A 13,877-nucleotide genomic window follows, 5' to 3' on the forward strand; every position below is an offset into this window, starting at 1 on the left:
CATCAGAACAACTGGATACTGGTGAAAACTTCAAATGGTGCCGCCACTTTGGAAAAATGGTAGGTAGGTTTTTTATGTTTTGTTTTTTGTTTTGGTACTAGGATTTAATCTAGGGGCAGTTTAATAGTGAGCTACATCCTTAGTCCTTTTTATTTTAAGACAGGGTCTCTCTAAGTTGCTGAAGGCTTTGCTGAGTTGCTGAGGCCTACTTTGAACGTGAACCTCCTGACTCAGCCTCCCAAGCTCCTAGGATTACAAGTATGGGCCACCACACCCAGCATGGCAGGATCTTCTAATGCCAAACCCGTCTACATTATTGTTTAGCAGTTCCACTTAGATATTTATCCACTCCCTGTCCAAGTGAAAATACATGTCAACAAAAAGACTTGTGCAGAGATGTTTATTGCAGCTTTATTTGCAGAAACACAAAATTGGAAACATAAACATCAATCAACAGGAAAATAGCTAAGCAAATTATAATGTATTCATCCAATGGAATATTACTTATGATCAAAAGGAACAAAACAATAGTATAAACAAAAATGCTAATGAATCTTTAAAACATGAAAGAAGTCACATACAAAGGACTGTTTATGGTAAGACCTCATTTGAACAAAGTTGGGACAGGCAAACTTCTGCGCAAAGCTAGAAACTGGAGTAGTGGTTTGCAGGAGCTTGGAGCACAGAAATGGGCTGAAAAGGTGCTCAAGGAAACGTCTCAGGGTAGGAAACGTTTCATACCTTCTTTGGTACATAATATACATGTGTGTACCCATTTCTCAAGACTCATCAAACTTTATTCTTAAATCTTATGCAATTCTCAATTTAAAAAAAGAAGACGGCAACATAGATTTTATTTAAAACTCACTTTGCCCCAGACTATTCAAGGTCTAACTCCAAATTAGATCAATTTGGTCTGTTTCCACAGGTGTTGAGAGAGAGATCTTCTCAGACTTCACACCACCTCCGCCGGCACCAATGCCAGGAAAACCAGTAATCAAGATCTGATAGTTGTGTTTGCAATCTCAAAAGAACACTCTGCTTATAAAGCCAGGTGGCACTCTGAGTCACCCAACAGGCCTAGTCAGACACAATGTTGGTGTTCCTGGCTCTGGTGACCGTGGCCCTCGCATCTGCTCCTCCTTCTGGTGAGCACTTTGAAGGGTAGGTGACCAATTCCTTAAAGAGTTAGTCTTCTTCCTTGCTAGTCCAAAAGTTTGGACACATGACCCAACTTTTAATGTCCTATTCTTCTGTTATTTCACCATTTAGTCATAAGGTTCTCCGTGTCAATGTTGAAGATGAAAATCACCTTGACTTAATCCGTGAGTTGGCCAGCAACAACCAGGTAAGTTACCATTATGTAGCTTAGGTTTGCCTCACACCTGCTTTAAAAACTGATTGTACTGTGATCCCATCAAAGAAAGAATGATAGAAAGTATTAACTACAGCGATCCAGTATCAAGAAATAAAACCTTGGAAAGCACACCATGCCACCAGACCTTATTTTTCTGCCTAATTTAAATAGCCAGGAGCCCCATAGTATTTTAAATCCATGAGAACTTTTAAAAGAGCCCCATAGTATGATAAATCCATGAAAACTTTTAGAAGAGTGTGACCACTGGATGAGCGGAGGCATCTTGAAGGTCACAGAACATCTAAAGCAAGAGAGAAAAATGATCAACTTGGAAATGACTGAGAAACTGGGCATGTGTCCAACTTCAAATTCATTTCCACATCCCATGTATCATCTGTTCTCTTTGATTTTCTTTCATTCCAAATCAAACAGCTTGAGGTTTCATGACCTTGATTTTGGTCCCCTTAATGATATGATGTGCGGCAGGTGGGGTGGCGGGGGAACAAGTGAAAAAAAATACATGAGTGGTTTCCCTACTTTGATTTTGCTTTCAAGAAACTGTAATCTCTTTGCTACTTTAAGAAAATCTCTATGTGTGGGGTGGGAACCAACATTTTTAATTATGTCTGATGTGCCAGAAAATGAGTGCTGATCACAAAGTAGGTCCACTTGAACCGGTGCTGTTTCTTCATGAACATATTAGCTAGGTCCTAGCTCCCGAATATCTAGCTGTCTGTCTATCTTTCATTTTATAGCTTTGAAGTTGTGAAGAAAGAAAGAAAAGGGTAGAGTATTTCACAACATCCAAGCAGTAGTACTTTAAAACTGAAAGAGAATAGAAAGTCACCTATTCAAGTCTTCCACTCAAATTCGGAATTTCCTCCCAGGAAATGGCATCCCGTTGCTGACCCTAATAAAACCTCTTCAAGTACTTTCAGGAACAGTAGGTATACTCCTTTTTGAAATCATCAATTTGCCTTAAAAATCATCCTGTTTTCTCCCTTTTACTGAACTTCTCTAACTTTGGCCTGTTAGACCTAGCTGCACCAAATGTTATGCTACTTCTAAGATTAATCTTTTCCAGGCCGTCCATCACTTCTCTTAGCATTTGTCTACAGACTCTTGATCATTCTGGTCATTTCTGGATATAGCTCAGTCCGTCTAGACTTCCTTTTTAAAATGTGGCTACCAGAATTGACAGTGGGCCTCCAGGTACAGTCTGATTAATATGTGACACAGGACTGTTGCCTGTCTCCATTTGTAAAGCAGACATTTATTAATGGGGTCTAAGATTCTTTTTAGCATCTTGAGCCCTCATAGAACATTCTTAGATTCTATTAAAGCTGTGTTCAATCAAAATCATTAGGTTATTTTTTCTCACATGAATCACCCTCAAACAAGCTTCTCTTCCTTCTGTGCTTAATTGACTTTTTTTTTTTAACCTAAATGTGGGATTTTAGATTTATGCTGCTAAAATTTATCTTGATAGCCTGTTTTTAGCATGGTGAGATCTTTTCAAAAATGAATTCAGTCAACAAGGAAATAATTCTTCCCACTAACTTTGTATCACCTTCGAGTTTGATAAGCATCCCTTCGTGACTTTGATCACCAATAAAGAAAAATAAGTAGATCAGGGGTCAGCATAGAAAAGAGACCTCCATAATGGTTTCCTCATTCGACTCCCATGAATCAGCATCTCGGATGTGGCAGACACAGTGGTAAGCCCTGAAAGTGATCCATCAGCCTGTTCTCCTGGGGTAACTCAGCTCGACTACCCTAAGTTGGTGGGTGTTACCTAGTTAAAGTTGAGCCACTTTCCAGCTTGTAAAGTCAGTCTCGGTGCATACTTCATCAAATGCTTCAATGAGAGCAAAACTCAGTCTTCTCCAGGCAAGGGTTCTCTTCCAATAGGGAGAGGAAGTTAATTGGGCCTAACTCACTCTTGCTTGAAATCACGCTGACTCCCAGAGATCCACAGCTTCCTTTTCTGAGCACTCGTTGGCCATCTGCTTCCCGTTTACTCTGCAGCTTCGCTGGAACCCATGCCAGGCCCCAGGAGCCCCTGCTTCTGGGCTTCACCTGTTTTCCTGTTGATTAAATCCAAGACTGGCCCTCATCATTCCCCAGGGTGCCCTCCAAACTCTGAATCTTCCAATGTTACTGAGAAAGTTCTGCAATCACATCTGCAGTTTTGTTGTTGTTGTTGTTGTTGTTGTTGTTCAGGTATCTAAAATTCAGCATTTTATGGTGGTCAGAGAATCTGGTCTCAGGCTGCCTGGGCTCAATTCCTGAGCCTACCTACCACTTGCTAGCTGGGCCTCAGACAGCTGTCTGGGTCTCAAATTCCCCGTTGGCACCATGATGATAATAAGGTTACCTTCAAGGATTACTGTGAGAGTTGGTATAAGTAAAACAGGTGGGAAGAACTTAAACAGGAAGAACTGTGTAAGTGTTTGATGGTTACTATCATCAGATCTGGGTTTTGAATACAATATACAGGCCAATAGAATCAGCCATCTCCTCATCTACATTGGACCTCAGTGTTCCCTTTCCAAAGAAATCATTTCTGCTTAGATAGCATGTGTAAAAACCTTTACTTACCTTGGTGGTAATTTCCTCTCTCAGTAGAAGTATACAATACAAGGAACAGTGTTATCCCTTCTTGGAAAAGACAGAAGTCAAATAAGAGACCCAGTTTCTCTCTTCAAACATTTTGCCTTAGCTCTGAGTAGTAGGATACGAGTTTCTCCTCCTCCTCCTCCTTCTTTCTCCTTTTTTTTTTTTTTTCTTTAACTTCCAACATGATTGAAAAATCTCTTTTTTTATTCTCTCTACCAATTGTGTGTCGCAGTATATTCTGGGATGCAGCCTTCCTGATAAGATCATTACAAGGGCATCCAGCATTCTTATTCATCCTTGGCCAAGTGTCCTTCCTGCCAGCTTTTGAACGTGTCCTTTAAAAGCTGAATGTATTGGAGAGATCTGTGTTCCAACCGCCTCTCCTTTCATCTGTAATTGTGTAGGAAGAATTTTATTTACCTCCGTGCAGTCAAGGTTGTACTGGTCCCTGTACTGGAGACGTTCACCATAAAATCCACCATCGTTTCTCTGGCCTTTCTGGAAATCTGTTTTCCAAGTTTAAGGCCCGCCTTGCTCTGTCCTGTACCATCACGGTTCCCATGTTTCTTTGTTGCTGCTACACTGGGAAGTTCCTCCCAGCTGACTGAAATTAGGCCTAGAACAGAAGTTGCTTCATTTTCTAACTAGAAAGGAAAATGTCCTCAAAATAAACAGAAGGATCTATCAGATGCTCAACTCAGAGTCAAACGCAATGTGGAGAAATAGATGTGTGAAGAACCAAAGATTCTGTCACCAATATTCATTCTTTTATATGCCAGCCTTATTCCCAAAATATTTTAAGGTTTATCTTGCTCTTGTGCTAGTTTGGTGACACATTTTAGAAAAGACTCCTTAGTTATTAGCCAGCTGACTGATGTAGTTATTATTCTCACCAGATTGTCACTCAAAGGTATCCATCTACCATCTGACACACTGGATGGTTCTCTGCCACACTTATGATTTTGTAACTTCAGTTTTATAACATCTTAACATGTAATTCATTTTCCTGCATCTTGTGTATTTCACCCTTTTCCCTATTTCAGACGTAAATCTCATTCACTAGTTCCTGAAATTCATATGATCTCCTTGTGTCTTTACTTGAGTTTATCACTGGTGTCCACACTTGGCACATTGGTAAGTGGCTGAGCAGCTGTAGTTCACTGCTGACTTCCAGCTGTGTTCCTCCTGGGAGCTAAGGGACCATCTCCAGAAGACTAAGTCAATGTCACACCTGCAGCACTCCACACTGATGGATGTTAACAGATTTACTGACCCAGTTTCCCCATGTTGGAATGAAATCTTTAAGTAACCTGAGGTTAGGTGTGCAAACTTTTGTCGAACATGTTTATAACATCCCTTTCAAAGCATTCGTCATTCTTAGAGCAGAAGCTTAAAGGTAATTTAAGCTTTCATATATGATTCACATTTATTCATATATGATATTCCAGTATTTGGCAGAACCTAGACCAATGGGCTTAAGAGGTTAGAGAAGGCAACTTTCAGTTTAGTATCAGAAAGAAACCCATATTCAAGGTCATGTTAGAATCATCCACAAAAATATCATCAGGCATTTTTTGCTTTGAGTAGAATGTAGAGTCTTAATAGAGGCTCTTCCAGAATGGACCCTGAGACAAAGATGCAAGGGAAAGGGTGCCATGTAGGAATGCAGAGAGCTCTGTTGCAAAATTAATAAATAAATGAAAGTGGAAAAGGATACAGTCAAAATGCAGGGCAGCATTAATAAGCCAGCTACCACAGAGGACACCCTGAGCTTAATCCATGGGGACATTTTAAGAAAAGGTATAATATATACCTTTCAAAATGATTCCGCCTTCTCAGGTCAGGAGTTGGGAAACCTAAACTAGTGCTTTCCAAGGTCATTGCTTGAGCAAATCTCCAGAAGAGTTAGGTCCTCTGTAGCTCCCTCCTCCCCAGACCTGATATTTGGCTTCTCCTAGTCCCAGAGGAAAGTGCCCTCAGGAATAGAGCTATAGATCTTGAAAGCAGGAAGTCTGCTGAGCACACTTAGGGGTTCCAGCAATTACATAGAGGTGGACACTGTGGGGTCAGCTCCAGATAGATGCTCAAAGGACTCTTTGTGCTTTACCAATGCTACACTTCTGTGTCTCTCATAAAGTCACTCTCTCCTCCCCTGCCTCACCTCGGAATCACTGACAAGGAACACCGTCAGAAACAGCTTGGAAAAACAGCCTCTGTCCATCCATGTGCTTCTCCTCCTTGCCCTTCCCTGGACAATGCTGGCCAAATAGCCCTTGCTTCTCTGCTCTTGTCATGACACACTTTGTCCTTCCTCCACTGTGACCTAAACTCTCATCTTCTTCCTGTCATCCTGGGCATCAAGGTCACGTTCTGTAGCCAATCCTTATCCGACCATTAACACTCCATTCAACCCCTTTGTGATGACCACACTACACCTTTTCTTCTGAAATCCCTCTTGATGGAACCTCACGTTCCTGCCTGCCATTGCCCTGACATTAAGACCCCGGCTCATCACCCACTGAACTTCCACAGTGGTTTGAAGATTACCAGGACAGCATATAGGTTACTGGATTCACCCCAGGTGTATCCGAAACTGAGCCATTGACCTCCTGTTTCTCTGACCAGTCTCTAAGTCTCCCTCACTCCCTTCCAAGTTTCCAAGCAATGGTCCTAAATATCACCATCAGTCAGATCACCAGCCTGAGACTAGTTCACAAACATCTAAACAGGGACCGGATGAGATAGAGAGACAAAGAAAGATCCAATGTTAGGTTCACCTCCGGCTTCCAGGAAGCACAAGGAAGAAACAGGAGAACACAGGCCTGTAAGAGCCAGTATGCTCTGATTAATATTTTTCCACAGAAAGTGGATATTTAAAACCATACTTCCACAAATAGAAGCATTAGAGTCCTCAAATGTGGCATGCTATTGTTTTGTACTTAATTCTTCTCTAAAGTCTCCCTCATGAGACAGAGACCATGTTTGATCTGACCCCTAGGGTATCCCTGGTCTGGGCAGAGAGCCTAGAGCATAATGGGTCCTAGAAACAGGTGTCCAATAACTTAATAAATGAAAATGTCAGCACATTCCTGGATCCCCAAGAATATTTTATTCTCAAATATTTTGGTGCCAAGATACCCAGTGTGGAAGGACACTGAGTTTCTCTCTGGTATCCTCCACAGGTCAGGGACACTGTTGCTTCCACACATTACTGTGACTTGCACATAAGTCAGTTACAAGACGAACTCATAAAATCAGTCCATTAAAAAGTAAAAGGGAAAATTCAGTTTCCTTTTTTGTTTTTTTGTCAGTAGCTAGTTCATTATCATTCATTCAGATTGTTTTTCCATTGCCACCAAGATTGCCATTCCAACAAGCAAGTGCTCCAGAAAAATCAATAAATAGAAAAGAGCCTTTATGGAATATGGCAATTACATAGTATTATGGGGAATAATTATGTATTCTTAATGCGTGCTGATAACCAGTTAATGCTATGTATGTATTTGTAAACATTTTGATCAATATCTAACTTCTAGGGCCCAACATTTGTTCACTCAAAGGAGATATGTTTAAGGAACTCTCTGGATAATTTGATTTTGCAAATAACTCAATGGAGATAAGCAACAGTGTGCCTTCAGATTATAACTCACCCATTGAACTGTAGAAGTTTAGGTATTGATTAATATTGATTAATATTGATTTTGTATTCAGATTGACTTCTGGAAACCAGATGCTGTCACACAAATCCGACCTCGCAGTACAGTTGACTTCTGTATTAAAGCAGAAGATAGTGTCACTGTGGAGGACCTTCTAGATCAACATGAGCTACAATATGAGTAAGTTTATGTCTTGTAACTATTAACATTCTTTCTCATGCACGCTTTCATCTGAGCTTTGGAATAGCCCTGGGAAGGTAAAAGTGAGACCAAGAACATGTCTTCCCCATCACCCCACAAAGAGGTAAAGGCCAAGTTGGCCCTGGATTCCCATCCTGGTAGATTTTGTGTTTAGTTATTCCTCTAATGAAAACAGTGTTGATTAGTGAATCCTAATTTTTCAGCCAGATTTCTACCCTGCTACTGCTTTACGAGATACAGGCCAAAGCAAAGGGCAGAAGGTTACCAGCTAGACATGGTTTAATCCCCAAATTTCAAATTCTTCCCACATGATCACGAGATCTATCGTGAACCATAAGGACTCCTTCTGCTCCTTTAGCTTAAGAACAAGACTAGAATCTGTCTGAGGGGCCCTCCTGTTGCCTTCTTCCCAAGATTCTATCACTCTCATGGTAGGAGAAGACATGGAGAAGGACTCAAAGAAAGGGAAGCAGCTCTCCAAAGGCATACAGTAGGGTTGGCTTAGCTGATCACTCTGTGACTCCTCTCTCCAAATGTTGCTCCATCAAGGTCTTTCAAGTCTTTCTAAGAAGATATTGCCTGTATGCTTCACATGCTAAAAGTGTTAGATGTGGCCCCATCTGCTTTAGGAGAAGTGAAGACTTGAAAGGAGAAATTGCAGTCATATGATAGATATTAGGAGGGGCAGAGAAATGGAGTTTGGGGGGAATGGACCAAGTCTAGAATTCAAGGAGGGCTGCCCTACCAGAATGAGGTTTCAGCTGAGAAGCAGACAATGAACAGGAGTTAGCCAGACCAAGATAAGGAAAAACCCATGCTAGGCCGAGAACAGTCCTTATGCTGAGAGGTGGGAGAGAGCTGGTGGCCTGGAGGCATTTGCAGGAGAAAGAGAGAAGAAATGAGGTCTTCAGTACAAAGTAGAGCTCTTCTACCAGGGTTGGACCAAGAAGGAGCAAAGAAGTTCTCAAGCTCCAGTTCTGAATCCTCAAACATTTACCCAACAATCACCAACCATATGCTCAGGTCTTCATTATGCTTTTAAGAAAATATGAACCACATAATTTTAACAGTAGAAATTTTCTGTCACTTCTCACATCTTAAAAACGTCAAAGAAGAGTATCAGTGCCAGGACAGGTGTCAGAATCATCCCATATAAAGTCTGTACCAACGTCAGAATTGGTGTGGCCGAGTGCAACAAATAAATGCTTTGGAAAAACCACAGTCCAGATTCCAGTCCTGACTGTGCAACTCCCTGGCCGGGAGACCTTGGGGAATTTGCTTACCCCTCTGCGTGTCAGTTACCTTATCCATAAAATGCAGACACAATGCCACCAGCACAGGTCTGTTGTGAAAATGGAATCAAACAATATGTAAATAAGGTGCAACTAGTATCCCAACTAGCATTCCTGAGAATGCTGTTGGGGCTTACTTACTATGCTGCACAGAGGGGAAATAGATTACCCTTTTTTAAGGGTCAACAAAAACTGTTATGTTTAACCCTATTATCATGCTTCATATCACTTAGCGATCTGCTTCTGCCTGAGGGAAGTGTCAAAATGTGACCTTAAAAACTGACTGTCATCTTAAACAAAATATAACCTAGTAAATTTCAAAATGTGATTAAGATTCATGTTCCTGACACTTTGCTCTTCCTATTATCTAGAAGAATTTCTAAAATCCTAGCCTTTGGGGCCCTCAGTAACATTGAAAAAGATGAATTTTTAAGACTTCTTTAAGAAAAACAAAGAAAGAGCAGCAACCATAGACAAATAGTAGCCATCCGCACGCTGTCCCAATTGTACTCATATCTCAAAATAATGGAAAGGTTTCCAATGCCCTCTCAATCTGCATTTACTGGACCAAGTAGAAAATATACTTGTTTTTTTAATGGTAAACTTTTTGAGCATTGTGGATAAATGTTGTCTCATCTAGAACATGGGGTGTTCCCTGAGGGCTAAGATCTTGTTAATTTTTGCTTCTCTGTTCACTGCTGAACACATTTGTAGCATATAATTTTCTAAATATTAAATAATAATAAGTCCCTAGAAATCCTGGAGAAGTACTCCAGCAATATTCTTGCCAGGGGCCGCAAGCCGAAAGCAGTCCCTGTGCACACTATTATTACCTCATATGGTAACTAATTTGTATTTAGATGGTTTCCTGCTGGCATGAATTTGCATTTGTGTTTATCGATCAGGAACCATCCACTGCACAAGGTCCACAAAATAGCTTTTCAGATTTTTTGAGTAGTTCCAACCCTCTTCACCAAGACTCACATCATTTGAGAGTTTTAGTAAGATCCTGAATTATCTCTGGAAAAAATGTAAAATGTGTACCAAGAGAAAGATAACTGGTTTTAATGGCCAGGTTGCATCCTGAGATACAGGTAAACTAGGAATTAGTATATATCTCCAACTTGTGGTTTGAAGTTAAGGATGGGCAGTCTCTGCAGAATTCCTTCCTACAAAGTGCAAGGTTATCTCGGACCTGTTCAATGCAGAGAAAGGCTGTTGCTAACTGACAATAGCATCATTCTTCTGCCATATCTCAGTCACACAGGAAAGCGTCCTTGGATGGCAGTGAGTACATAGCGGTGTTCTTCAATAGTAAGGGGTGCATAGTCCAAGAACTGAACAAACGCTCCATTCTCTGGAGTCTGAAAGGGAGATAAAATTGAGTCATCTCTCTTTCTCTTTCAGACATTGTGTTACTCGCTTTGTTGGGAACCATAGTTATCTAATTTGCTTGCAAGTTTTATAAAATGAAAAAGGAGAAGAAGAAGTTGAATGGGGCTATAAAAGGAGCATATAAAAGTAGAAAATAGTGCACATCTTCTGGATTTGGGAACTGTAATGTGGTCCCTATGATATTAAGAGGCATTGTTTTAATCTTCTACAATAGTAGCTCATTATTTAGTAATAATATTTTGTAATATAGCTAAAGTAGTGCTTCATCCTAAATCCAATAAAATCAAATAATCATAAGGCTGGAAAGGATCATTTGAGGTCAATCCCCTGCCTTCAGGCTAAAGTCAACACCATATTTCAGCCTCATTCTGATGCTCTCTCCCAAGTTACTAGAGGACGCTCTCAATCTTGGGTGTCGTCTTAAATTTAACTAGCTGAATATTTTAATGCTTCTTTGTCCTGGTTATTGATGAAAATGTTTAATATTTAACACAGTAATAACTCTAAGGGAATGTCTTTTCTTTGTACCAAAAGCAACACTAGCCCCTGCACAGTCACTGATTCTTCTAAATAATTCGAACTTGAGGTTGGGTGCCGGTGAAAGGGAAGCTGTATGTTCTGGGAGTTTTGCTGCCCCTCCACCCTCAGACAGATCAGAACAGCCACGGTTATAGACTTAGATGTGGCTATCTAGTGAAAGTCTCAAGGCTGTAGATCATGGGAGCAATCAACCCATGATCTTTCCTCTGCACACTCACTAAGAAGCCATGTGACCCAGCTGATAATTCACTTGCTCACTTCCAGTGGAAAACCTTGTTAAAGTAAAAGGATACATCACTTAGGCTTCTGCCAATTTTGTTTTTAATTTTTGTTTAATTTCCATGTTCCTGTTTTGCTTATTTTGTTGTTGTTTTTAGGTTTTTTGTTTGTTTGTTTGTTTGTTTGTTTGTTTGTTTTGTTATCCTTAAAAACCATTTGCCTAGACTGTATCTATTCTAGGTTTAGTTTCCTCCATATTAATGTTTATGGAGGTGGTAACTGGGGGAAAATTTTTTTCACATAACTTGGAAGACAGGTATGTAAATGACCAAAACCCATGAATTTGAGTGAAGTCTTGCATTTCAGAATTGAAAAGCACATTGAATATCCATCAATCAAATGCCCCAATTCTAAAATTTATGAAATTAAGGCCCAGAAATTGAATGACTCTTCTAAAGTGAATTGATGAGTTGGGCCACACTGCGACATTAATGTTTTGATTTCCAATTCAGGATTCCTCCTATTTCCATCCTATGCCCTAGCAATCTAATTTGATGTTGAGTATAATTATGGCACTTGCTATAATCATTGTTCCTAACTGTAGTAGGCGGAATGACAATCCCTCCTAAAAGTCTGCATCCTCATCCCCAACATGTTTAAATGTGTTACCTTGCATGGCAAAGAGGAATCGAGATATTAGGCAGCTTAAGGATCTTAAGCAGCTGACTTTAAATAGGAAAACTACACTGGATTGTCCAGATAGGTCGACTATAATCAAGTGAGTCCTTAAAAGAGGAAGAAGGAGGTAGAAGTCAGAGGGATTGGATATGAGAAGAACTTGGTTCACTGTTGTTAGCTTGAAGGTAGAGGAAGAGGGACCAACCATGGAATATAGGTGACCTCCAGGACAAGAAAAGGGCTCAGAGAAATCAGACTCTCCCCAAGAACCTTTAGGAAGGAAGACATCCCTGTGGACACCTTGTTTTCAGCCCAATGAGACCTGCATTGGGTTTCTAGACTACAGAGCTGTAAAATGGCAAATCCACATTGCTCTCAGCTGCTAACTTTAAGCAGCCACAGAAAATTAAGACACTCACAAAGTATAGATGGCTGTTCAATGGAAAAATCTCTTTCCACAGAATAAATTCTAAGATCTGTTCCTTTTCATTCTCTTAATACCTTAAGAGAGTGAAGTCCTCAGGACAGTATTTGTCATTCGCTAGGAAGCAAATACCATTTAGTATTAATTTACTCAGTTTTCCGTGAGGTGACACCAGTTCATATCCAAGTTCCCCAAACGAAGGAGCAATCAGAGGGAGGCTCGGAGGACCTCCCTGACCGACTCTCAGAACGCCCTGGGGGCAACCGAGGAAAGGCAGGTTGGTACTGTGTGGTTGTGAGTCTCTGTGGCAGATAAAACCGTTTCAAGGATCGACTGAGGATAATAGAAGTTCCTGCAAAATGGTCTCTGTCTGTAATAGTCACAGTGCTGTGACCAAGGACTTTAATGCTTATAAAATTGTGTCCCTTCCAAACACACTGTCCACTCAAAGTGGCAAAGGGAAATGAAGGCACCCACACCCACACCTTCAGGTCCGCCGCTGTTAAGAGGACTTTCAACTGAACCGCGCATTCGCAGCAACAGGAGGGCTGCAGCTGTCCTGTCCCCGGTGTTCCCTTTACCTAGTTGCAGAACTATTATTAGATTATTTAAACCAGCCAAACAGGCAGGTAGAAACTAGTGCTTTCAGCCCAGTCTTCTTGACCTAATAAATCTTTAGCTTATTAGCATTTCTTAATTTCTGGCCACCAAGAGATTTTTCTCAAAACCTGGAGATGACTCTAGATGAGGAACTGTCCCCATTTACATGGGACTGAGCAGGTTTCTGGGAGCTGGGACTTTATTGATAAAATCAGGAAAGTCCGGAGGAGGAAAGGCCATAGATAGGACTCGAGTACATATGGTCTTGTGCCCAAGACCCTTGCCCAGAGTGTGGCAGGTCCCAGTGGAAACCGTTTCTGAGCTTAGAGTCTAAGGACACCAAATACGTGAAGCTTGGGCTGAGGAAGAGCCTGTCCTGCCAGCACCTCCGATGTCCTTGTCAGCGGCTTAGATGACAATATGTGATCCATGGGGGGTGCACAGGACCGTCTGCTGACGCAGTGGCTCTGGATTTCCGGCGTGTTTACCGGGGGGGCACCTTCTCTGGTCCATTGCAGGGTGTTGATAAGCAACCTGAGAAACGTGATGGAAGCCCAGTTTGACAGCCGAAGCCGGGCGGCGGGACACAGTTATACCAAGTACAACGACTGGGAAACGGTACGGGGTGCGGGTGGTTTTCACGTTGCTTTGGGAACTGAATCAACAATGTCACGTTAATCGGCAAATGATTCCCTTTGGTAGATAGAGGCTTGGACTCAACAAATCGCCGATGAGAATCCAGGTCTTGTCTCCCGCAGCATCATTGGAACCACCTTTGAAGGTCGCAACATGTACCTCCTCAAGGTGATGATTTTTAACCATGACCTTGCCGGGCTGAGGGCTTTAAATCAGTGAGTCCTAATGCATTAACATCTGTCTCACAGACGTGTTATCCC

The 13,877-nt window shown here is 41.3% G+C and overlaps 1 protein-coding gene across 1 annotated transcript in view; it reads left to right on the forward strand.

Annotated features, from left to right (window-relative positions):
• Positions 1-928: 928 nt before the first annotated feature.
• Positions 929-13,877, forward strand: part of CPB1 (carboxypeptidase B1) — a 29,934-nt gene continuing 16,985 nt past the window's right edge. Inside the window, exons 1-5 of the mRNA XM_079100714.1 lie at positions 929-1,164; positions 1,273-1,348; positions 7,688-7,812; positions 13,500-13,599; positions 13,684-13,785. Of these exons, the coding sequence (XP_078956840.1) occupies positions 1,094-1,164; positions 1,273-1,348; positions 7,688-7,812; positions 13,500-13,599; positions 13,684-13,785 (474 nt within the window). The 5' untranslated portion in view covers positions 929-1,093. The remainder of the gene's footprint in view (positions 1,165-1,272; positions 1,349-7,687; positions 7,813-13,499; positions 13,600-13,683; positions 13,786-13,877) is intronic.

The sequence above is a fragment of the Sciurus vulgaris genome (assembly GCF_902686455.1).
Source record: "Sciurus vulgaris genome assembly, chromosome: 10".
Taxonomy (NCBI): Eukaryota; Metazoa; Chordata; class Mammalia; order Rodentia; family Sciuridae; genus Sciurus; species Sciurus vulgaris.